The sequence below is a fragment of the Phyllobates terribilis genome, unplaced genomic scaffold (assembly GCF_046119375.1).
Source record: "Phyllobates terribilis strain yellow unplaced genomic scaffold, ASM4611937v1 Scaffold_3__8_contigs__length_932513732, whole genome shotgun sequence".
NCBI lineage: Eukaryota > Metazoa > Chordata > Amphibia > Anura > Dendrobatidae > Phyllobates > Phyllobates terribilis.
The window spans coordinates 620518596-620545509 of NW_027362763.1; the positions used below are offsets into that span (position 1 = coordinate 620518596).

General features: G+C 45.5%; 1 protein-coding gene across 5 annotated transcripts in view; it reads right to left on the reverse strand.

Annotated features, from left to right (window-relative positions):
- Positions 1-26914, reverse strand: part of SERAC1 (serine active site containing 1) — a 564154-nt gene that overhangs the window by 70614 nt on the left and 466626 nt on the right. For all 5 annotated transcript variants that reach the window (XM_073671518.1, XM_073671517.1, XM_073671519.1 and 2 more), the window contains one exon: positions 6033-6171. In XM_073671518.1, coding sequence (XP_073527619.1) covers positions 6033-6171 — 139 coding nt within the window. The remainder of the gene's footprint in view (positions 1-6032; positions 6172-26914) is intronic.

The following is a 26914-nucleotide window of genomic DNA, read 5'->3' on the forward strand; positions in this document are numbered from 1 at the left end:
GAATAATAGTCCGCAAATGCGTTGGCAATCTCTATTGGGTCGTAAATTTTATCCCCGTTTGGCTGTAGCAAATGGTCAATCCTCCCCCTTAGCAGTCAGTTTTTTCACTCTACGGGCCAGTACAGCGCTTGCTCTATCACCCAAAGCATAGTATTTTGCTTTAACTCGCTTTAGATTATGTTCATAGTTGAATAATAAGAGTTTCCGAAGGTCATTTCTACTCTCCAGCAAAGCATTATTAACTGCCAGGGACTTGTTTTGTTTTTGGTTGATCTCCAAGATTTTAATTTTATTTATGACCGATTGCACCTCGCACTCTCTGCGTCTCTTTTCTCGCGAAGCCAATTTTATACATAAACCCCTCATAAATGCTTTTTGCGATAACCATAAAGTCTCACCGGAAACTTCTCCATCGTCATTAATTTCGAAAAAATGTTTCAGTTCATTAGAGAGATATTCCCTATTATGAGCAGATTTTAAAAGAAAAGTGTTCAAGCGCCAAGTAAACACAGAGTGTGAAGAGCCGCCATCAGCGAGTTCCAATGTAATTGGGGCATGATCAGACCAGGTTATCGAACCTATATGTGAGGATTTACAGAATGGTAAGGCTGTTTTATTTACTAAAAAATAGTCTATTCGAGAAAGTGATGAAAATCTAGGGGAAAAGTACGTATAGTCCCTTTCGTTAGCATGATGGTATCTCCAGACATCGTGGAGAGCTTCTTCTGATATAATACCTTTTAACTTCTCCCGACCCGTATTTCGAACCGAGTCCTTGTCTAAATCTCTAGATACAGGGGCGTTGAAATCTCCGCAAATTATCAATGGTCCCTGAGAAACAGAACAAATTTTTTTAAGAACTTTAGAGAAGAAAATTTTGGGCTTATCATTAGGGCTATATAAGGTCACAATCGTGTATTTGGAATTATTTAGTAAACAGGATAGGAGTATATATCTCCCTCTGGGATCAGTATAAAGGGACAACATGGAGTATGATATGGTATGTTTTATGAGTATCGCAACACCCGCTTTTTTATGTGGAGCATTAGCCTGAATTATTGTGGGGAAGTGCATGTTGGATAATCTAGGTGCGTCTTGGGAAAGCAAATGGGTCTCCTGTAAACAGATAACTTCGCATTTGGATGATCCTATTTCTTTCCAAAGGAGAGACCTTTTAAAGGAGGAATTTAAACCCCTTACATTAAGAGATAAGATCTTAATACCCATGGTGGAGCTCAAAGTTCTCGAATATGATCAAAGAATAAAGCATTTGAACATCAATACATATTACTGACATGGAGAGAGACAGAACAATACAATATCGTGTATTTGGAGAACAGGGACCCAATGGTTGAAGGTTAATTAACCAAACAAACACATTTAGGGAAAAAATAAAATAGAGCAACTAAAAACACATATATGAAATAAATGTTCAAATGATAGCGAACCATCTGGATATACGCTATCGAGTGAGGGTATTCAAAGAGCACAGCCATAGCAGAAGAGGACAACTGAGGTTGTCAAGACCGTACTCCCGTGCCAGAAGGCAACAAAAGGAAACAGCAAGTACAGATTCAGAGATTAGAGGTGAACTCCTAAAAAGGAAAAATTGCAGACCTCAACGATTTACAGTGATCCAATCAGTTGGGATTTTTTTATGCTGTTGCTCTGAGGAGAGAGGTGAAACAAACCCTTCCGGAAGGAGCTTCCATTTGGCGAGTTGCTTTTCTGCATGTCGCGGTGATAGGCAGACCACCACGTCATCATCTTTAATGATTAACAATTTGACTGGGTGTCCCCAGCGGTAGGAAATGTCGACGTTTCTCAAAATTGCTGTGTAAGGAGCAAGCTCTTTGCGTTTTGCTAAAGAGCAAACAGATCTTGAAAAATAGCAATCCCTTGAAACGGAGCAGGTAGATCTGGTTTATCTCTGATGCAGCGTAGAAATTTTTCTTTGATGGTGAAAAAGTGAATCCTTGCCAGAGTGTCTCTAGGCAGTGAGGGATTTACGTGTTTAGGTTTAGGAACCCTGTGAATTCTGTCCACTACCAACTCAGAGTTTGATGCGTCTGGGAGTATGGACTGCAGCAGATTGTGAAAAAATTGGGGTAGATCAGAATTTTTAACGCTTTCAGGAATCCCACGAAGTCTCACGTTATTCCTACGAGACCTGTCCTCCTGGTTTCCTATTTTATTTCTGAGATATTCTGAGGTATCTTTTAGTTCATAGTATGCATCGATCAGAGAGTTGTGAGAATCCGCAAAATCCACCATTTTGTCCTCTAACCGTGAGGTACGTTCCTCCAGGTTTTTCACATCTTTTTTCAAGGCACTCGCCATTTGTTTCATGTCATCTTTTAAAGACTTACGCAGAGTGCTCAGTAGTTGTTGCATCGTGTTTTTGGTTAATGGAGCATCTGCAGTCCCTGGGTCCTCTCCCGTAGTTGAACTTTCACGGGAGGAGCGACCAGAGGGTGGCGAGGAGACTCGTTGGGATTCGCTCAGATTGGATGTAGAATGTGCCACTCCTCGTGGGAAAAATTCAGTCAGTTTAGTAGGGGACGCTGTTTTACGAGGTCTGCCCCTGGTCATTTTTGGTTTTATTAATGGGATCAAGATATAAAAGTATTAAACGTGTTCTCTGTCTTGGAGAATTAGCTTAGCTTCACTGTTCTCTGTGAGAAGAAATGCGTTGTGACGCTTTTTTAGAGGTCTATGCAGTAGGAGTCACCTCATCTTGGGGCTAACATAGTGGGTTAAACACTGGACAAAGTCATGTTACTATATATTGGAAATGACTTGGTATTATCTACTATTCCCAAAAGCTCCAGCAGATGGCAGACTTGTGTTAGAAAACACAGGGAGAGAGTCTCACAGCAGTAGCGTAGAGATTATAGCTCACAACATAGGCAACTCCAGGCAGTTGTCTCCACAGTAATGGAACCACGGAGTAAATAAAAAAACAAACAAAGTGGGGGTCAAACCCATGTGGGGTTAAATTGCGATTACAGTTCTGGCCCGTCTAGCCCTTATTGAGGAATGGGGAGCAGAGTGCTGCAAACCGCGCTCTTAGCATCCAGAGGAGAGGGACCGAGTAAGATGGCCGCCGTCTTTTCTTTCTCCCCGGCTGACTTCCTCACTCACCACCACCGACACCGAACACAGTACTCCGGGGGCCGGTCCCCGCAGTCACCTCCGCTACCGCTTATCTCCCAGAGACCGTAGAGCTCACCAAGCGACGGACCGCTCCGTGGGGAGAGTGGGTGGAAGCAATGATCCAGGAGGCCACCCGACCAGGCCTCCGACTCCGCAGTGCTCCACAACGGCCCCTCAAGAGCTCCGGACTCATGCTCGACGTCTCCACCGACTCCCGACGTCCACTCAGTGCTGTTCCCGGAGGGTGAAGCGGTAAGCAGCCGGGTAGGGCCAAGATAGGATGCAGGTATCAGCAGGAGCTCCGCTCCACACGTCCGTCTCCTTCGGCCTTCAGACACGCCCCCCCTTGTGGCCATTATTTGACCGGTAGTCATCATGGCTGCCATCAGCACTGCACAATATCAATCACAGGGTGCCAATGGGGAAAAGAGGGAGCGCCTTTCCTTAAATAAGCAGTTATTGTTAGTGGCGTTAGGGGAGTTACCGTATTTTTCAGACTATAAGACACACCTTTTTCCTCCAAAATTTTGGAGGAAAGTGGTGGGTGAGTCCTATAGTCCGATATATATATATATATATATATATATATATATATATATATATATATATATATATATATATATATATATATATATATATATATATATATATATATATATATATATATATATATACACAGTATATATATATAAATATATATATATATACTGTGGCTGTGGGTGGCATGGGGGGAGCGGGGCACAGGAGGCAGCAGCCGCCTGCTGCAGCCTACACTGTGCCCGCTACTAAAGAAAATTAATATCCACTACTCCCCATGCCCATGTGTGAATATTAATTTTCCTTAATAGCCGGCACACAGTGTAGCAGCAGCGTGGCTCCTGGTATGTATGGCACCCCTCATCCCTCTTCCTGGTATGTATGGCACCCTTCATCCCTCTTACTAGTATGTATGGCCCCCCTCATCCCCTCTTCCTGGTATGCCTGGCACCCCTCATCTCCATCATGTTGAACACAAAAAAATAAACAATTATACTCACCTCCTCTATCCTCCAGCGCTGTGTCCCGCTCTGCTGCCGACAGGGATCTCACTGTGTGAGCCGCGCATGGCGTAACTGCCATGTGCCCTCACACTGTGAGATGCTGTGCCAGAATAGTCCCTGCTCCCCATGCCGCTCTGCGGTCTGTGTGCTCGCTATTAAAGACCATAAATATTCACTACAACCCATGGGAGTGGGTCATGACCACATCATGACCACATTTTTTGCTTAATTTTTTTTTTCTATTTTCCACCTCCAAGGTGCATCTTATTATTATTATTTATTTATATAGCGCCATTGATTCCATGGTGCTATACAAAAGGAGGGGTTACATACCAAATACAGATATCACTTACAGTAAACAAACTAACAATGATAGAACGGTACAGAGGGAAGAGGACCCTGCCCTTTAGGGCTTACATTCTCTTATGGTTCAGTGCGTCTTATAGTCCGAAAAATACGGTAAATGGCTGCAATCAGTGCTAGCACTGACCACAACCGCTACAGCAGGGTGTCTTCTATGATATAATAATCATGCCGTGCATGTACCGAAAACCGCAGGAAGGGTTAACCCTATAACTGCAGGTTAATTATGTTTGGGAACATGGCAAGTTCCTTTTAAACAAGTACTGATTGACTAACATGTCATTGAAGAGATTTAAGTGATGTATTGAATGATGTTATCACAAATTTGTTCAGGGTAGTGAAATGTTCTAAAGTAATAAAAGAAAAAAATATTCACTATTTAAATCACGCTGCCACCCTGGTCCTTCGTACACAGTCTACCACATGTGACGGCTACTGCCTATCGCTGGTATTAGTATATGTTATTATTTGACTCAATGGATATATTTGTCAAAACATGGAAAACCACTAATAAAAGAAGTGACAGTACAGCACCCTAGATTGTACAGACAGTGCTTACATAGTGATCAAAAAGACAGTGATGGGAATTGTTAAAAAAATAAACTGTTTTCCCTTTGCATTTTATACGAGGCATATAATCTAAAGTCTAACAATCTACAAGTGAACATAAAGCACAATAGCTTGTAAGGTAGCGCTCTTCATCACGCTGGGGGCACTCGCTTCACCGGGTCAATCAAAGCACACATGTAACGTTTTTCCGGTGATTCACAGTACAGCAGTTTATTACATCTCATAAACCGCTCATAACATAGTCCATCTCAGTGGCTCGCCGACATGTTACATATAATATCCCAGAGCCTTTCTAGTGACAGACATGCCCACTTGGCTCCAGACACAGCCTTCAGCAAGGTAACAATATCAATCTCCACATCAAGCAGCGTTTTTACCTTTGCCGGGTCGTAGCTGCTTCAGTCAGCTCGATTCTGCCACAGCTGTGGCTTTAAGGCTTCCCAGATGTGGCCTCCGGGCCACGTACCTTCAAAGGCTACTGGTATCTCAAACACAGGGGGATCCAGCCTCTGCCTTCCAGGCTAGTGGAGTCCCACACAGGGACCAGGTCTCTCGCCCTCAAACGCTACTGGTATCCTAAACACAGGGGGATCCAGCCTCAGCCTTCCAGGCTTCACCAGGCCTCTCTCTCTAGGCCTCACTCTTTCTCTCCCTGTTTCAAAACTACCAGGGTTTATATATCCTTTTGTGCACACAGGACCTGTGATGATGTCACAGTCACATGATCAGTCACCTGAGGGGGAGGTAAATGGTCAGCTAGAGTACACCCCCTGGACATTCTAGTAATGCCGCAAGCCGCTGCATTACAAGCTATAATCATGTTGCAATATTTTTCATCACTTCTGTGTAAATAAGATTTTAACCCAATGCATATTGCAAATGTAGGTGAAGGGATATCAGTACCTTTGGCCAACATTCTGTATAGTCCTCTTCTTGAGAAGCACTTTCATCCAATGGTTGATCACGATCTTGCTGGCGCCAAGTTTTGAAAGCTGCTCCCATGAGACCATGGACAAAAAGAACATCGGCTTTCGTTAGCTGGCTACAATTTTAGGGAAAAAAAAAGGATATTGTTAAAAATGCTGACCTTTTGATAAAAAAACAACAGGCCATTAATTGTATGCAAATGAAAGCACAGGTATAAAATAAAAAACAAACTAAATAAAAGAAAACCTACCAAATATCATGCTGAAATGTTACATCCTCGTAAGCTATTACTGTTGCTGAACGTTCAGAAGTGAGTATTAACTGTGAATGCAATCTGACAGTGTAATCAGGACAGGCCAGGTAGATTACAAGGTTATCAAGCTGTATATAATTTTCATCAAATCTACAGTTATATGAAAAAGTTTGGGCACCCCTATTAATCTTAAGCTTAATGCTTTATAAAAATTGGTGTTTTTGCAACAGCTATTTCAGTTTGATATATGTAATAACTGTTGGACACAGTAATGTTTCTGCCTTGAAATGAGGTTTATTGTACTAACAGAAAATGTGCAATCTGCATTCAAACAAAATTTGACAGGTGCATAAGTATGGGCACCTCACCAGAAAAGTGACATTAATAGTTAGTAGATCCTCCTTTTGCAAAAATAACAGCCTCTAGTCGCTTCTTGTAGCTTTTAATGATTTCCTGGATCCTGGATGAAGGTATTTTTGACCATTCCTCTTTACAAAACAATTCCAGTTCAGTTAAGTTTGATGTTCGCCGAGCATGGACAGCCCTCTTCAAATGATCCCACAGATGTTCAATGATATTCAGGTCTGGGGACTGGGATGGCCATTCCAGAACATTGTAATTGTTCCTCTGCATGAATGCCTGAGTAGATTTGGAGCGGTGTTTTGGATCATTGTCTTGCTGAAAGATCCATCCCCTGCGTAACTTCAACGTTGTCACTGATTCTTGAACATTATTGTCAAGAATCTGCTGATACTGAGTGGAATCCATGCGTCCCTCAACTTTAACAAGATTCCCGGTGCCGGCATTGGCCACACAGCCCCAAAGCATGATGGAACCTCCACCAAATTTTACTGTGGGTAGCAAGTGTTTTTCTTGGAATGCTGTGTTTTTTTGCCGCCATGCATAACACCTTTTTGTATGATCAAACAACTCAATCTTGGTTTCATCAGTCCACAGGACCTTCTTGCAAAAATAAATTGGCTTCTCCAAATGTGCTTTTGCATACCTCAGCCGACTCTGTTTGTGGCGTGCTTGCAGAAACGGCTTCTTTCGCATCACTCTCCCATACAGCTTCTCCTTGTGCAAAGTGCGTTGTATAGTTGACCGATGCACAGTGACACCATCTGCAGCAAGTTGATGCTGCAGCTCTCTGGAGGTGATCTGAGGATTGTCCTTGACTGATCTCACCATTCTTCTTCTCTGCCTTTCTGATGTTTTTCTTGGCCTGCCACTTCTGGCCTTAACAAGAACTGTCCCTGTGTTCTTCCATTTCCTTACTATGTTCCTCACAGTGGAAACTGACAGGTTAAATCTCTGAGACAGCTTTTTATATCCTTCCCCTGAACAACTATGTTGAATAATCTTTGTTTTCAGATCATTTGACAGTTGTTTTGAGGAGCCCACGATGCCACTCTTCAGAGGAGATTCAAACAGGAGAACAACTTGCAAGTGGCCACTTTAAGTAGCTTTTCTCATGATTGCATACACCTGGCTATGAAGTTCAAAGCTCAATGAGGTTACAAAACCAAAAAAAGGGCTTTAGTAAGTCAGTAAAAAGTAGGTAGGAGTATTTAGAACAAGAAAATGATAAGGGTGCCCTTACTTATGCACTTGTCAAATTTAGTTTGAATACAGATTGCACATTTTCTGTTAGTACAATAAACCTCACTTCAAGGCAGAAACATTACTGTGTCCAACAGTTATTACATATATCAAACTGAAATAATTGTTGCAAAAACACCAATTTTTATAAAACATTATTCTTAAGATTAATAGGGGTGCCCAAACTTTTTCATGTAACTGTATACTAATATGTAACTCTCAACTTTGAAAGATAGGAAAAAGTGACATGTACTGTAATTGACACGTGGGGTAAATATTTGTTCGCTAACCAGTCTCTGACCAAGCACATTTTTTTTGTACATGTGGTTTAAAGAGCTGAAAATTTTTTCTCATTTAGATAATTTTCTGCATCCATTCATTTCGTGATACATGCCTGTCACTTTTTTTTAAGACAACAAAGGACCACTAACATGCAAGTATTTGTTCCCATTTCTGTAAGTTATTTTTATACATCGGACACTAGACAGGGCTAGTAACAGCAATTTGAATTGGCAGTGGCTTTTTTTTACATTTATTTATTTTTTTGCCTGCTTTTTATTTTTCTATTTTTTTGTCATTTATTTCACATATTGTGTCCCCATGAAAGACCTTTGGGGGCAATTCAATATTTAGATACTTTTTTACCTGATTTCACCTCTAAGTGGGGATGGTATATTATCCTCAGTTACAGTGGAAATGCAGTCTCCTTGCTGCATAACAAAACTGACTGGGTCTCTTAGGACAGAAGGCAGAGACGGTAATTATTATTATTATTATTATTAATTTATATAGCGCCATTGATTCCATGGTGCTGTACATAAGAAGGTGTACATACCAAATACAGATATCACTTACAGTAAACAAACTAACAATGATAGAACAGTACGGAGGGAAGAGGACCCTGCCCTTGCGGACTTATATTCTACAGGAATGGGGCGGAGACAGTAGGTTGAGAGGTTGCAGTAGCTCCGGTGTTGTTGGGGGTGGCAGCAAGCAAGGTCACGGCAGGCTGTAAGCTTGTTTGAAGAGATGGGTTTTCAGGTTCCGTCTGAAGGATCCAGGTGTGGTGGATAATCGGATGTGTTGAGGCACAGAATTCCATAGGACGGGGGATATTCGGGAGAAATCTTGGAGGCCATTGCGTGAGAAACGAATAGGTGTGGAGGAGAGAAGGAGGTCTTGGGAGGACCGGAGGTTACGTGAGGGAATATATCGGTAGATTAGTTCAGAGATGTACGGAGGACAGAGGTTATGGATGGCTTTGTAGGTCAGTGTTAGTAGTTTGAACTGGATACGCTGGGGGAATGGGAGCCAGTGAAGGGATCTGCAAAGGGGGGTAGCAGAGGAGTAGCGAAGCGAGAGATGAACAAGTCGTGCAGCAGAGTTGAGGATGGACTGGAGGGGTGCGAGAGTGTTAGCAGGTAGGCCACAGAGGAGGATGTTGCAATAGTCGAGAGGTAGATGATGAGGGCACGCACAAGCAGTTGAGTAGATTGAGGGTTGAGGAAAGGACGAATTCTGGAAATATTTTTGAGCTGGAGGCGACAGGAGGTGGCGAGAGCTTGGATGTGGGGTTTGAAGGACAGGGCAGAGTCATGGGTTACTCCAAGGCAGTGGATTGTCTGTACAGTGGAAAGAGTGATGTCATTTATTGTGATAGAAAGATCAGGTGGGAAAGATATGCGAGATGGGGGAAAGATAATGAGTTCAGTTTTGTCCACATTGAGCTTGAGGGAGCGGGAGGAGAAGGAGGATATGACAGCTAGACATGCTGGGATTCTGGACAGCAGAGAGGTGACATCTGGGCCAGACAGGTAGATCTGGGTGTCATCAGCGTACAGATGGTACTGGAAGCCATGGGATTTTATGAGCTGTCCCAGGCCAAGGGTATAGATTGAGAAGAGTACGGGTCCTAGCACAATGTCATGCTGTCTCTGTATACTGGAGGTAGGGGGCCTAAGCTGACCCTAAGCTGGGGCCCTGACTAATCCCTCAACCTGGAGGTACTGTTAAAGGTACAGAGGTCCAGGCCGCCAGCGTAACCCCTACCTCCTGAAGATCCCTGCACCTAAGTAATCTAGTCCTGAGAAGGACCCCAATCACAACAAAAGGGGACAAGTAATAATATGCCCACACACAGTACTTAGACGAACGAGACAGTACAAGGGAAAAACCAAAACCACCTTGCATACAAAAACTACACAACTACAACAGAGGGAACACCAACGGGAAAGGAGATAAATGATAAAGCGATGAAGGGAAAAAACACTCCAAATGCACTTAGCTCTGAAACTCCAAATACCACAATCCGCTCTGTTAGTCTGCATGAAATGCTTTCACCGACACTTCCCTAACAGACCAGCAGGCATTTGAAGGAGTCTCACTACAGCAGCATTGATTGCAGCTGGGCGAGGCTGGACCTCGTCTAGCACAGAGAGAGAGAGAATTAACTCCCTCACTGCCGAAAAACACAAAGCACCAAAAAGTCAGCTGCGAGAAGTCAGGCTGTGTAATCGTGACGATCTTCGTGGCGACACACCCGTGACAGTACCCCCCCTTCTACGAGGGGCCTCCGGACCCTCAGGGCCAGATTTATCCGGGTGAGTCGTGTGGAAGGCCCGAACTAATCGGTCTGCGTTAATATCCGACGCAGGAACCCACATCCTCTCCTCAGGACCATACCCTTTCCAATGAACCAGGTACTGAAGGGACCGGCGATTAAAGCGTGAATCGATGACCCTCGATACCTGGAACTCCAAGTTACCCTTGACCACCACTGGAGGGGGAGGTAAAGGTGACGGTACCATCGGCGCCACATACCTCTTAAGCAACGATCTGTGGAACACGTTGTGAATTTTAAACGTAGGGGGGAGGTCAAGACGGAATGCCACCGGATTAATAATAGAACTGATTCTGTACGGCCCGATGAACCTGGGACCCAGTTTCCAGGAGGGAACCTTAAGTTTTATATTCCTGGTAGACAACCATACCCGATCGTTCACACTTAGGTCCGGATCAGACACTCTCCTCCTATCAGCCATACGTTTGTATCGGTTCCCCATAGTATTCAGATTCTTCAGCACCCCTCTCCATACTGAAGCGAGTGATGAGGAAAATCGTTCCTCCTCAGGAACCCCCGAAGAGCCCCCCCTACTGAAAGTACAAAACTGGGGGTGAAAACCATATGCCCCAAAAAACGGGGACTTACCAGTGGACTCGCTCCGCCTATTATTAAGAGCAAACTCTGCCAGAGGTAAGAAAGAAGCCCAGTCCTCCTGGTTCTCTGACACAAAACACCGGAGATATGTCTCCAAGCTCTGGTTCATACGTTCCGTCTGACCATTGGTCTGAGGATGAAAAGCCGATGAGAACGACAAATGCATACCCCGCCGTGCACAAAACGCCTTCCAGAACTTGGACACAAACTGAGACCCCCGATCAGACACCACCTCGGAGGGTACCCCGTGAAGCCTCACAATCTCCCCAATGAACACCTGCGCAAGAGTTTTAGCATTAGGGAGAGCCGGAAGAGCGATAAAATGTGCCATCTTGCTGAACCTGTCCACTACAACGAGTATGACCGTTTTACCCGAAGACGGAGGGAGGTCCGTAATAAAGTCCATAGACAGATGAGTCCAAGGACGCTCCGGGATCTTCAAAGGTAAGAGGGCCCCAGACGGACGGGTATGTGAGGTCTTAGAGCGCGCACAAACCCCACAGGACGCGACAAAAGTTACCACCTCCTTATGTAAGTTAGGCCACCAAAACCGACGCGAGAGGAGATCCACAGTTGCTCTACTCCCCGGGTGTCCTGCAAAAACTGAGTTATGGTGTGCCTCGATCACCTTTTGTCGCCACTGATCTGGAACAAACAGTCTCCCCGGAGGTCCAACAGGGGCGTCCCCCTGAGCCTCCAATACCTCCTCCTCCAGCTCAGAGCATACTGCCGAAACCACCACCCCCTCCTGAAGGATAGGAATCGGGTCGTCTGTATTCCCGGCCCCAGGGAAACTACGAGATAAGGCATCCGCCTTTACATTTTTTGACCCAGGACGATATGTAACGACAAAATTAAACCTGGTAAAAAACAATGACCACCTAGCTTGTCTGGGATTCAGACGTTTCGCGGACTCCAGATATAGCAGGTTCTTGTGATCGGTGATGACGGTGACCGGATGGACTGCCCCCTCCAAAAAATGGCGCCACTCCTCAAAAGCTAACTTAATGGCCAAGAGTTCCCTATTGCCGACATCGTAATTCCTCTCAGCGGACGACAATTTTTTAGAGAAAAAGGCGCACGGATGCCACTTACCAGGGGACGAACATTGTGACAATACTGCTCCCACCCCTACCTCGGAAGCGTCTACCTCTACAATGAATGGCTGTGACGCATCCGGTTGAATGAGTATGGGTGCCGAGGCAAAACATTTTTTCAAGGAGGAGAATGCTTGACAAGCCTTGTCAGACCACCTAGAAAAATCCGTCCCCTTTTTAGTCATGTCTGTGAGAGGCTTAACCATGGACGAGAAATTACGAATGAACTTCCGGTAATAATTAGCAAACCCCAGGAAACGTTGTAGTGCCTTAAGATTCTCTGGCCGATCCCACTCAAGAACTGCCCGCACTTTCCCAGGGTCCATACGAAAACCGGACGCTGAAACCAGGAAGCCTAAAAACTGGAGTTCCTGTACGGCGAACACACACTTTTCCCATTTGGCATAGAGTTTATTATCCCGCAAGATCTGTAACACCTGCCTAACGTGCTCCTGATGAGACACCAGATCCGGCGAGTAAATTAAGATATCATCCAGATATATGACAACAAACTGTCCCACCAGGCGGCGAAAAATGTCATTAACAAAGTGTTGGAACACCGCCGGGGCATTAGTCAGACCGAATGGCATGACAAGGTTCTCATAATGCCCCTCCGGAGTGTTAAACGCCGTCTTCCACTCATCCCCCTCCTTCATCCTAATCAGATTGTAAGCCCCCCTGAGATCCAACTTAGAGAACCATTTGGCGCCCACGATCTGATTAAAGAGATCGGGAATAAGTGGGAGCGGATACGGATCTCGGACCGTAATCCGATTAAGTTCACGGAAATCCAGGCAAGGGCGTAGGCCTCCATCTTTCTTCTTAACAAAGAAGAACCCTGCAGCCACCGGTGAAGATGAAGGTCTAATATGCCCCTTAGCCAGACTTTCTGAAATATAATCCTTCATGGCCTGCCTCTCAGGACCAGAAAGGTTATACAACCTAGCTTTAGGTAACTTGGCCTCAGGGAGCAGTTTTACAGAACAGTCATACTCGCGATGAGGAGGTAGTTCCTGACACCCTTTCTCCGAGAATACATCCTCAAAGTCCGTCAGAAATGGAGGTAAGACCCAAGGAGTAACCGCACCGATGACCGTGTTCATGCAGTTTTTATTACAGAATTTACTCCATTGGCTTATCTCTCTGGTTTGCCAATTAATATCCGGGTTATGCTTAGTTAACCAAGGAAGGCCCAACACTATAGGAGTGGGAAGACCCTCCAACACGTAGCAAGACAACAGTTCTTTATGTATCGCCCCCACTTGAAGTTTTACGTCATGCACAGCTTGCAAAAAACTTCCCTGACCGAGAGGCCTGGCATCGATCGAGAATATGGGGATGGGTTTAGCCAACTCACTCAATCGCATACCTTGAACCCGGGCAAACCGAGCATCAACCAGATTAGCCCCGGCCCCAATATCCAGAAGAACAGATATCCTCTCAGTTCTCGTACCCACCACCACCTCCGCCGGTACGAGAAACTGAGACGAACCTAGGGACGAAATACCTACTCCCAGATTGCCGTCCACCACACAACCTGGGATCAACAGTTTTCCGACGACTCTTCACTCTGCAAGGGACGGGATGGACACCCCCCAATAAAATGTCCCTTTCTCCCGCAGAAGAAACACCTTCCTGTCTTATGGCGCACCACCGGTCCCCTCCCCCGAAATGATGTCCCTCCTAATTGCATAGGCTCCTCTGGACTGACCAGGGGAACCACCATATGAGGGGACCTTGTAGGAGGTGGAGTCATCACAGGGGGTAGAGTTATCCCGCACCTCTCCCGAAGCCGTCTGTCAACGCGAATAGCAAGGGCCATAGCGGCTTCCAGTGACGCGGGAGAGTCATACTGTGCCAACACATCCTGTAATTTGTCGGATAAACCTTGACAAAACTGGCTCCTAAGAGCCGGGTCATTCCACTGGGTGTCCGTGGCCCACCTACGGAACTCCGAACAGAATTCCTCCGCCGGACGATCTCCCTGCTGGATCCTACGTAACTTAGACTCAGCAAGGGAGATCCGATCTGGGTCATCATATACGAGTCCCAGAGCAGCGAAAAACCTATCCACTGACTGGAGAGCCGGGGAGCCCGGGGGAAGAGAGAACGCCCAAGATTGTGGGTCCCCTTGTAGGAGCGAGATGACAATTCCCACCCTTTGTTCTTCACTCCCCGATGACCGAGGCCGCAGCCGAAAGTACAACTTGCATGCCTCCCGGAAAACAAAAAACTTGTCCCGCCCCCCAGTGAACCTGTCAGGGAGAGCTACTTTAGGTTCTGGTCCGGCTTGCTCCTGAGGATACAAAACCTTGGACCTAACGTCCGCCAGCTCCATGGACAAACTCTGCAACTGCCGAGCTAGACCGGCTACTGGATCCATGGTAGCTGGAGAAAAACTAAGTGGTCGGTCAAAATGTCACGCTGTCTCTGTATACTGGAGGTAGGGGGCCTAAGCTGACCCTAAGCTGGGGCCCTGACTAATCCCTCAACCTGGAGGTACTGTTAAAGGTACAGAGGTCCAGGCCGCCAGCGTAACCCCTACCTCCTGAGGATCCCTGCACCTAAGTAATCTAGTCCTGAGAAGGACCCCAATCACAACAAAAGGGGACAAGTAATAATATGCCCACACACAGTACTTAGACGAATGAGACAGTACAAGGGAAAAACCAAAACCACCTTGCATACAAAAACTACACAACTACAACAGAGGGAACACCAACGGGAAAGGAGATAAATGATAAAGCGATGAAGGGAAAAAACACTCCAAATGCACTTAGCTCTGAAACTCCAAATACCACAATCCGCTCTGTTAGTCTGCATGAAATGCTTTCACCGACACTTCCCTAACAGACCAGCAGGCATTTGAAGGAGTCTCACTACAGCAGCATTGATTGCAGCTGGGCGAGGCTGGACCTCGTCTAGCACAGAGAGAGAGAGAATTAACTCCCTCACTGCCGAAAAACACAAAGCACCAAAAAGTCAGCTGCGAGAAGTCAGGCTGTGTAATCGTGACGATCTTCGTGGCGACACACCCGTGACACACAGAGCCTTGAGGGACTCCAACAAAGAGGGGGCAGGGTAAGGAGGTAGTGTGGGAGTGGGAGACGCTAAATGTGCGGTTAGAAAGGTATGAGGAGATCCAGGATAGGGCAAGGTCGTTGACGCCAAAGGTAGAGAGGATCTTTAGTAGGAGGCAGTGGCCAACTGTATCGAAAGCAGGGGTTAGGTCAAGAAGGATTACAGAGAATTGTCTGTTAGCTTTGGCTGTAAGTAAGTCATTGGTGATTTTGGTAAGGGCAGTTTCGGTGGAATGGTGGGGGCGGAAGCTGTATTGTCGGTTGTTGAAGAGAGAGTTAGCTTGAACGTGTTGATCAAAGAGTTTGGAGGCAAATGGGAAGAGCAATAAGGGGCGATAGCTGGACAAGGCGGTTGGGTCGAGGGATGGCTTTTTGAGGATGGGCGTGATTTTGGCATGTTTGAAGGCAGCGGGGAAAGTACCATAAGATAGTGATAGGTTGAAGAGATGGGTTAGGGATGGGATGAGTGTAGGGGTGAGGTTGGGGAGGAGGCGGGATGGGATGGGGTCGAGTGCACATGTGGTGAGGAGTGATTTGCAGAGGAGATGAGTAAGGTCTCTCTCCGTGATGTTGGGAAGGGAGGTTATGGGGGTAGGGAAATGGTGTGGAAAACAAAGGGGTTGTGGTGGTCGGACAGTAAAGACTTGCCGTGCTTGGTCAATCTTGTTTTTGAAATGTGTGGCAAACTCCTCAGCAGAGATGACGGAGGTCGGAGGGGGCAGTGGAGGGCGGAGGAGAGAGTTAAAAGTGTTGAATAGCTGTTTGGGGTTGTAGGATAGGGAGGATATGAGGGTTGTGAAGTAGATCTGTTTAGCAGAAGTGAGTGCTGATTTGAATGCGAGTGTTGCTTGTTTGAATGCAGTGAAGTCATCTTGAGTATGTGTTTTCTTCCAAAGCCGCTCAGCAACCCTGGACGCTTGTCGAAGCTGTTGAGTGAGGTTGTTGTGCCAGGGTTGCCTGTTGACTCATCGCGCTCTGCCATGCACAAAAGGTGCGACCGAGTTAATAGCTGATGTGAGAGTGCCATTGTAGAAAGCAGTGGCGCTGTCTGTGTTGTGGAGTGAAGATATGGATGTCAGTGGTAGAACAGAGTCAGAGAGTGTGTGAGTGTCTAGATGTGCAAGGTTTCTGCGGGGATGTGCTAGTTACCGGACATGGGTGACAGGTGAGGAGGACAGGGGTGAGAATGTGAGTAGATGGTGGTCAGATAGGGGTAGGGGGGAGGTTGTGAGGTTAGATAGGGAGCAGAGTCGGGTGTAGATAAGGTCTAGTGTGTGTCCGTCTGTATGGGTGGCTTAGGAGGGCCACTGATTAAGTCCAAAGGATGAAGTAAGCGACAAGAGTTTGGATGCTGCTGATTGGCGAGTGTCAGTGGGGATGTTGAAATTGCCCATGATGATTGTGGGAATGTCACCCGAGAGAAAGTAAAGAAGCCAGATGGAGAATTGGTCAATAAAGGCAGTGATCGGGCCCGGGGGTCGGTATATGACAGCCACTTGGAGATTAGAGGGAGAGTAGATGCGGACAGAGTGGACTTCAAAAGAAGGGAGAATAAGGGAGGGAAGAGGAGGAGTAGGGCTAAAGGTGCAGTTGTTAGAGAGGAGAAGACCCACTCCTCCACCATGTCTGTTTCCAGGGCGAGGAGTGTGGGTTAAGTGGAGGAGGTTCAGAGGGTGTTAGCCATGTCTCTGTGATGCCCAGGAAGGAGAGATGATGAGAGGTAAAGAGGTCGTGGACAAAATGTAGCTTGTTGCAGACAAAGCGTGCATTCCACAGTGCTCCAGAGAGAGGAAGCGGCGGGGTGGGCGTCAGGGGGACCGGTTTTGCGTAAGAGAGGTTATGGTAGTTTGCAGTTGGTTTGATGCGGTAGGTGGGGGAATTGGTGGAAGGTGCAAGCTGTGAGGGTCCAGGATTGGGAGATATGTCGCCAGCAGTGAGGAGAAGCAGAGAGAGGGAGAGCAGGTGGGAGAAGGAGAGTGTCCGGCTTGTGTTATGTTTTGGTAGGATCGATCTGAAGTTGATGAGCAGGTCTGTAGATGAGGTTAGGTGGGGGAGGTAGTAGGGAAGGAGAGATGATGATAGGGAAGGAGAGATGATGATTTGGTTAGACGGTGCCGGGGTTTGGGGATAGCGAAGGAGAGTGAGGATTAGTGGGGCAAAAACAGTAAGGGCATATGTAAGCATAGTTAATGTTAGGTGTGAATCAGAAAGAGAATCTAATTAATAATGGTAGATAGTTATCCATACCTTCTGGTCACGTCTGGCATATTTCATTTTTAGCCCCTTAAAAAGCAACCCTATAAAAGCCAGACTCGTCTGTGCCCGACTTGGCTTGCTTGATTTATGGAGCTCTGGCCAGCACAATTAGGTGGGTCAGGTGTGCAGTAGGGGAGAAGTCACAGGGACACTGCTCACAAAAGCATGGATGGAGGGGGAGTAATTAGGACACAGAGGCTAAATGAATTCAGGAAACAGACAGATAGGGACCAGTGTGTATTGGGATCAAACAGTAATAAACCAAAGACATACTGATAGGGAATCTAGATTGTGGGCCCCAATGGGGATAGTGCTGATAATGACTGTAAAAGCATTGTGGAATTATTGCCGCTATATATGTGAGTAAAATAAATAAATATTGGCCTTCTATATAGGGAATGTGTCTGACAGCCGGCTCCATGTTCTAGAAACTGCACGATCACGTAAAACTGCCCCACTATGCAGTGACATTTTAGAACATCAATACAGAGTAGAACTTGGACCGCCCAGATGTTTAGTATCTATGGGCTGTCCAGAAGTAGATAAAGGGATTATCCAGTCTACAACTACTGGCCTGCATTCACTCTTTGTGACTGCAGACTTATGAATCCTCACATCACGTGCTCTGCAAGCAGTGAGGATTCTCCGATGCCGAGAAAGACGGTCATGTGACTGCAAGTATGCAATATGCAAACTCCTGGCTACAATCCAACTAGACTGTTTCTGGCCTCACTCAATACACTTGCACTGAGCGTGGCCGTGCCCATCTAGTCGGATTGTAGCCACTAGTTTGCATATTGCATATTTGCAGTCCCATCACCACTGTTCCCAATGCTGACATTGGAGAATCCTCACAGCGCACCTGTCCTGTGAAACCCCTTATGCTTCACTATGGCACCCATATTTTGCCCCTCCACAAAGTAAGGTAAAAAAGGCCTCCTCACAATAACACAGTATGAGGCACCCACAAATTCCTTTCCACAAAAATTATAATACCCCAACAGCTCCCATTATTAAATAGTAATTTCACAATGCCCCATTAAGGCTACAATCAGATGTCCGTGTTTACATTTATGAAAAAAAATTGTACTGGTGTCATCAGTGTTTTGGATCTGAGGGTCATCAGTGTTTTTCACGGGCAGATAAATAAATAAATTACAAGGCTTCTCCTATCCTTTGCAATGTAAAAAAACAACACATTAATGGCACACAGATTCCATCCATGTGCTGTACGTGTTTTTCACGGACCCATAGATTTCCATTGGCACTTTTCATCTGTGCTGATGGAAAAAAAGGACATGTCTCCATGAGTTTTGTATGGATGCACTGTCCATGAAAAAACATGGACATGTGAATAGACACAAAGACTTTAATGTGTAAGTGTTGTGTCCGTGAAAAACTCGTATAGAACACGTTCAAACATGTACATGCAAAACGGACGGCTGAATGAGTGCTCTCCATGGTACCCCCTCCTCAGTGGCTAGAGCGGTAGCCTTGTGCAGCTGTGGTCCTGGGCTTAACCCCTTCACCCCGAAGCCTGTTTTCACCTTCCTAACCAGGCCAATTTTTTGAATTCTGACCACTGTCACTTTATGAGGTAATTACTCTGGAATACTTCAACGGATCCCGGTGATTCTGAGAGTGTTTTTTCATGACATATTGTACTGCATGACAGTGGCAAAATTTATTTGATATGACTTACGTTTATTTGTGAAAGAAATCGGAAATTTGGCGAAAATTTAGCAAATTTCAAAATTTTAATCTTTATGCCCTTAAATCAGAGAAACCCTGTATGTCACACAAAATAGTTAAAAAATAACATTTCCCACATGTCTACTTTACATCAGCACAATTTTGGAACCAAATTTTTTTTCATTAGGAAGTTATAAGGGTTATAAGTACACCAGCGATTTCTCATTTTTCCAACAAAATTCACACAACTATTTTTTTTAGGGACCAGATCACATTTGAAGTGACTTTGAGGAGTCTATATGACAGAAAATACCCAAAAGTGACACCATTGTAAAAACTGCTCCCCTCAGGGTGCTCAAAACCACATTCAAGAAGTTTATTAACCCTATTCACAAAAATGTTACTTTAGACCCATTTTTTTTTTACTTTCACAAGAGTAACAGGAGAAAATAGACCCCAAAATGTGTTGTGCAGTTTCTTTTGAGCACACCAATATCCAATATGTGGGGGAAAACCACTGTTTGGGCGCACGGCAGGGTTCGGAAGGGAATGAGCGCCATTTGACTTTTTGAATGTAAAATTTGCTGGCATAATTAACGGACGTCATGTCGTGTTTGGAGGGCCGCTGATGTGCCTAAACAGTGGAAACCCTCCACAAGTGACACAATTTTATAAATTAAACGCCTCTGGGAACTTATCTAGATGAGTGATGAGCACTTTGAACTCCCAGGTGCTTCACAGAAGTTTATAACGTTGAGTCGTAAAAATAAAGAAATCAAATTTTTCCACAAAAATGTTTTTTTCAGCCTCAAATTTTGCACTTTCACTAGAGTAACAGGAAAAATTGCACCATACAAGTTGTTGTGCAATTTCTGCTGAGTACTCAGATACCCAATATGTGGAGGAAGACTACTCTTTGGGCGCACAGAAGGGCTTGGAACTAAAGGAGCGCCATTTGCCTTTTTTGAACGTAAAATTTGCTGAAATAATTAGCAGACGTTATGTCGCATTTGGAGAGCCCATGATGTGCCTAAACAGTGGAACTCCAACACAAGGGACACCATTTTGGAAACTAGACCCCCTCAGGGAACTAATCTAGATGGGTGGTGAGCACCTTGAACCCACAGGTGCTGAGCAGAAGTTTATAACATTGAGCCGTAAAAATAAAATGTTCAAATTTTTCCCACAAAAATATTTTTCAGCCCCCAATTTTGTGGTTTCATTAGGGTAAAAGGAAGAAATTGCACCATACCATTTGTTGTGCAATTTCTCCTGAGTAAGCCGATACCCCATATGTGGGGAAAAAACACTGTTTGGGTGCACGGCAGGGTTCGGAAGGGAAGGAGCACTATTTGACTTTTTGAATGTAAAATTTGCTGGAATAATTAGTGGACACTATGTTGCGTTTGGAGAGCCCCTGATGTGCCTAAACAGTGGAAACCCCCCACAAGTGACACCATTTTGGAAGCTAGACATCTCAGGGAACTTATCTAGATGTGTGGTGAGTACTTTGAACCCCCAAATGCTTCACAGAAGTTTACAACATTGAGCCGTGAAAATAAAAAAAATAAAAAAAATTCCCGCAAGAATGTTTTTTAGCACAAAATTTTGCATTTTCTCAAGGGTAACAGGAGAAAATGGACCCCAAAATTTGTTGTGCAATTTTTCTTGAGTATGCAGATACCCCGTACGAGGTCAAAAACTATATTTGAGGCATAGTGCAAAGCTCAGAAAGGAAGAAGCACCATATTGGAGTTCAGATATTGTTCGACTGGTTTGAGGGTGCCATGTCACATTGGTTGAGCCCCTGAGGTGCCAGATCAGCCGAACCCCCCATAAGTGACCTCATTTAACAAACTACACCTCTCAATTAATTCATCTAGGGGTGCAGCGATCATATTGACACCACAGGTGTGTCACATAATTTTATACCATTGGGCAGTGAAGAAAAAATAATTACATTTTTACCATGAAAATTTTGTTTTAGCCCCAGATTTTACATTTTCACACGATTTCTGCTGAATGTAGAAATACTTTATATGTGGCTTTACAGTACTGCTTAGCTACACAGCGATACTCGGGAAGGACAGAGCGCTTTTTGCCTCCGGAAACGCAGATTTTCCTAGAATAGTTTGTGGACTCCATATACAGAGACCCTACATGATGGAAGAGCAGAATCCCCCTCAAGTGACCCCATTTTGGTAATTATACCCCTTTGTGAATTTATCTACAGGTGTAGTGACGATTTTGACTCCATGGGTGTTTTCCAGAAACAAGCACAGTGGATGTTGCTAAATGAAGATTGCAAACTGCCGTTGTAGTGATCAGTACGCTGTAGTGACCAGCACATTGTAGTGACCAGTACATTATGCCCAGCTCGTTCTTCTGGAGACATGCACCCATAAATTATGCAGGCTCTCATTGCTACAGGAATGCCAAACATGTGGACTAGTGTTGAGCGAGCACTAAAATGCTCGAAGCTCGGGCCGAGCTCACCGTGATACTCGGGTGCTCGACCCGAGCAATGAGCCCAATGTTAGTCTGTTAGTCTATGGGAGACCCGAGCATTTTTGCGGCGGCACCCCTAGGTCACTGCTGTCAACAACGTGGTCAGAGGTATTAAGCCACTTTTACAGGCTCACAATAAAACGTTCAAAAACGAAACTGAAACTGTTTTCCTGTGAAATATGTTAAGGAACATCCTTTCCAGGGTAAAGACTTGTGTATAAGGTAAAATAAATAACCAAAAACAAAAATAATCCTCCACACCTTGGGCTATGTTCACAAGTAGCATTTTTTATGCGTTTTTGCACTTTTGTATTGCTTTCAACCGTGACAAATGCATTCACTGGGAAATGTCATTTTAACATTTTACAACCTTATCTGGCCATGTGCTGTGTGACACATGCATACAGTGCTGAAAAGACATGGGAACAGCATGGGAAAGACCCCTGGAAGCATCTCTGACACCCAGGTCACTGCCTAAAAGTGTGCCCATCAGAAGTGATCCTTGCAGCATCAGAAGATGCAGACTTGCAACTATCCCCGTGCAAGTCCTTGTCTATCTGGGATGGATATTAGCCCTCAGAAGGACTGTTAGTTTGATTTTGCATGCTTTAGAGACCCTACACTACCTATTTCGCAGTATAAATCTCTCCCTAGCTCAGCAGCACTCTCCCTACACTGTCTGATCCGGAGCGACTGTGTCCAAGATAGCGGCGCCCGGTTTTAAATACTCGAGGAGACGCTGTCCGGCCAGCCAATCACTGTAATGCCCACAGCCAACATGGCTGTGGCATTACAGTGACTGGCTGGCAATCCCTGCATGTTCATTAGCTCTGTAAAGAGCGCCAAACATGCAGGGCAGAGACCGGAGCTCCCGCCCAAGTAACCCGAAAATGCTCGCTGCTCGCCGAACATCCCGAGTAGTGAGATGCTCGGCCGTGTACCGAGCAGTGTCGAGCATGCTCGCTCAACACTAATGAGGACGTTAACTGCGGTTTAGACACACACTGGAGTGCAGAATGGAGGGGGACATTTGTAGTTGGGAGCACAGCATTCGCTGGATTTATTTTGGAGGGCGAGGAACCATTTAGTTTTTTCAGAGTGCTTGGAGCATTGGCGTCTCTGCCCCCTGACAGGCAGAGACACCGTCCCCCTTACCGCCACGCTCCTGGCCCGGCGTCTTCCAGCTCTACTGCTGCCGGCGCGCGCAGCTTCCCGGGCACTGTGCTTAGGGTGCGCGTTCCCTCCCTCTTAAAGGGGCCGCGCACCGTCCTAAGGAGTCCCCGTCCAATGGCCGGAGGACTTCCCATATAAAAGGCACCTCCTCCAAAATGGAGGTGCCAGTGCAAGGTTGTAGCTCTGTGTGTTATGTTCTGCTACCAGAGCTAAGGAAAGAGAGGAGATCTGTCCCTACGATAGAACTCAGCTTGATCCCTACGATGTAACAGGGGACCTGATCCTGCGATCAGACCTGCTAAAGTCCTAAGCTAGTCTGTACAGAGACCTATAGATGTGGGGAAGAAATCCCTACAAGTACTAAGGACTGGGAGGAAAATGGGACACCTCCTAACAGAAATAGTAGCAGACAGACGAACAAACAAAATATATAGAGCATAGAGGTCCGTAGACCAAGCAAACTAACAGAGTTAGATACAGAGCACAGGCTAGCTAGAAAGTAGTTATACAATGAAGTCCAGCAAAGCCGGAAGGGCGGAGCAGGATTAAATAGGCCAACAAGGTCATGTGACCAGCAAAGGAAAAAACCTAAGAGCAAGGTTCTAACAGTACCCCCCCTTCTAAGAGGATCCTCCGGATCCCCTAGGACCAGGCTTATCAGGAAATCTCCTGTGAAACGCTCTGATAAGCCTGGACGCGGAAACATCATCTGACCTCACCCAAGAGTTATCCTCGGGTCCGAAACCTTTCCAGGCCACAAGATACTGCAAACTACCTCTATACCGTCTAGAGTTAAGGAAAGAGAGGAGATCTGTCCCTACGATAGAACTCAGCTTGATCCCTACGATGTAACAGGGGACCTGATCCTGCGATCAGACCTGCTAAAGTCCTAAGCTAGTCTGTACGGAGACCTATAGATGTGGGGAAGGAATCCCTACAAGTACTAAGGACTGGGAGGAAAATGGGACACCTCCTAACAGAAATAGTAGCAGACAGACGAATAAACAAAATATATAGAACATAGAGGTCCGTAGACCAAGCAAACTAACAGAGTTAGATACAGAGCACAGGCTAGCTAGAAAGTAGTTATACAATGAAGTCCAGCAAAGCCAGAAGGGCGGAGCAGGATTAAATAGGCCAACAAGGTCATGTGACCAGCAAAGGAAAAAACCTAAGAGCAAGGTTCTAACACTGTGAACTTACACTACCGTTCAAAAGTTTGGGGTCATTTAGAAATGTCATTATTTTTGAAAGAAAAGCACATTTTTTTCAATGAAGCTAACATTAAATGAATCAGAAATACACTCTATACCTCTATACATTGTTAATGTGGTAAATGACTATTCTAGCTGCAAACGTCTTGTTTTTGTTGCAATATCTACATAGGTGTATAGAGGCCCATTTCCAACAACCACCACTCCAGTGTTTTAATGGTACATTGTGTTTGCTAACTGTGTAAGAAGGCTAATGGATGTTTAGAAAACTCTAGAAAACCCTTGCACAAGTATGTTAGCCCAGCTGAAAATTGTTTGGCTGATTTGAGAAGCTATAAAATTGACCTTCCTTTGAGCTAGTTGAGAATCTGGAGTATTACATTTGTTTGTTCTATGAAATTCTCAAAATGGCCAGAAAAAGAGAACTTTCATGTGAAACTCAATAGTCTATTCTTCTTCTTAGAAATGAAGGCTATTCCATGCGAGAGATTGCCAAGAAACTGAAGATTTCCTACCACGGTGTGTACTACTCCCTTTAGAGGAGAGCACAAACAGTCTCTAACCAGAATAGAAAGAGAAGTGGGAGGCCCCGCTGCACAACTGAGCAATAAGACAAGTACATTAGAGTCTCTAGTTTGAGAAATCGATGCCTCACAGCTCCTCAACTGGCAGCTTCATTAAATAGTACACGCAAGTCAACATGTCAACATCTACAGTGAAGAGGCGACTCCGGGATGCTGGCCTTCAGGGCAAAGTGGCAAAGAAAAAGCCATATCTGAGACTGGCTAATGAAGGGAAAAGATTAATATGGGCAAAAAAACACAGACATTGGACAGAGGAAGATTGGAAAAAAGTTTTATGGACAGACGAATCAAAGTTTGAGGTGTTTGGATCACACAGAAGAACATTTGTGAGACGCAGAACAACTGAAAAGATGCTGGAAGAATGCCTGACGACATCTGTCAAGCATGGTGGAGGTAATGGGATGGTCTGGGGTTGCTTTGGTGCTGGTAAAGTGGGAGATTTGTACAAAGTAAATGGGATTTTGAATAAGGACGGCTATCACTCCATTTCGCAACGCCATACCCTGTGGACAGCGCTTGATTGGAGCCAATTTCATCGTACAATAGGACAATGACCCAAAGCACACCTGCAAATTATGCATGAACTATTTAGGGAAGAAGCAGGCAGCTGGTATTCTATCTGTAATGGAGTGGCCAGCGCAGTCACCAGATCTCAACCCCATTGAGCTGTTGTGGGAGTAGCTTGACCGTATGGTACGCAAAAAGTGCCAATAAAGCCAATCCAACTTGTGGGAGGGGCTTCAGGAAGCATGGGGGGAAATTTCTCAAGATTACCTCAGCAAATTAACAGCTAGAATGCCAAAGGTCAGCAATGCTGTAATTGATGCAAAGGGAGCATTCTTGTCACGGGTGTGTCGCCACGAAGATCGTCACGAGTACACAGCCTGACTTCTCGCAGCTGACTTGTTGGTGCTTTGTGTTTTTCGGCAGTGAGGGAGTTAATTCTCTCTCTCTCTGTGCTAGACGAGGTCCAGCCTCGCCCAGCTGCAATCAATACTGCTGTAGTGAGACTCCTTCAAATGCCTGCTGGTCTGTTTGGGAAGTGTCGGTGAAAGCATTTCATTCAGACTAACAGAGCGGATCGTGGTGTTTGGAGTTTCTGAGATAAGTGTATTTGGAGTGTTTTTTCCCTTCCTCGCTTTATCATTTATCTCCTTTCCCGTTGGTGTTCCCTCTGTTGTAGTTGTGTAGTTGTTGTATGCAAGGTGGTTGTCACACTGTCACAGAATACTGGAGGTAGGGGGCCTAAGCTGACCCTAAGCTGGGGCCCTGACTAATCCCTCATCCTGGAGGTACTGTTAAAGGTACAGAGGTCCAGGCCGCCAGCGTAACCCCTACCTCCTGAGGATCCCTGCACCACAGTAATCTAGTCCTGAGAAGGACCCCGATCACAACAATAGGGAACCAGCAATAATATGCCCACACACAGTATTTAGACGAACGAGACAGTACAAGGGAAAAACCAAAACCACCTTGCATACAACTTCAACAAAACTACAACAGAGGGAACACCAACGGGAAAGGAGATAAATGATAAAGCGAGGAAAGGGAAATAACACTTTCAAATACACTTATCTCAGCAACTCCAAACACCACGATCCGCTCTGTAAGTCTGAATGAAAAGCTTTCACCGACACCTCACAAACAGACCTGCAGGAATATAAAGGAGTCTCACTAACGAAGCATTGATTGCAGCTGGGCGAGGCTGGACCTCAGCTAGCCCAGAGAGAGAGAGAATTAACTCCTTCACTGCCGAGAAAACACAAAGCACCAACAAGTCAGCTGCGAGAAGTCAGGCTGTGTACTCGTGACGATCTTCGTGGCAACACACCCGTGACAGTACCCCCCCTTCTACGAGGGGCCTCCGGACCCTCAGGGCCAGGTTTATCCGGGTGAGTCGTGTGGAAGGCCCGAACTAATCGGTCTGCGTTAATATCCGACGCAGGAACCCACATCCTCTCCTCAGGACCATACCCCTTCCAATGAACCAAGTACTGAAGGGACCGGCGATTAAAGCGTGAATCAATGACCCTCGATACCTGGAACTCCAAGTTACCATTGACAACCACAGGAGGGGGAGGTAAAGGTGACGGTACCACCGGCGCCACATACCTCTTAAGCAATGATCTGTGAAACACGTTGTGAATTTTAAACGTAGGGGGGAGGTCAAGACGGAATGCCA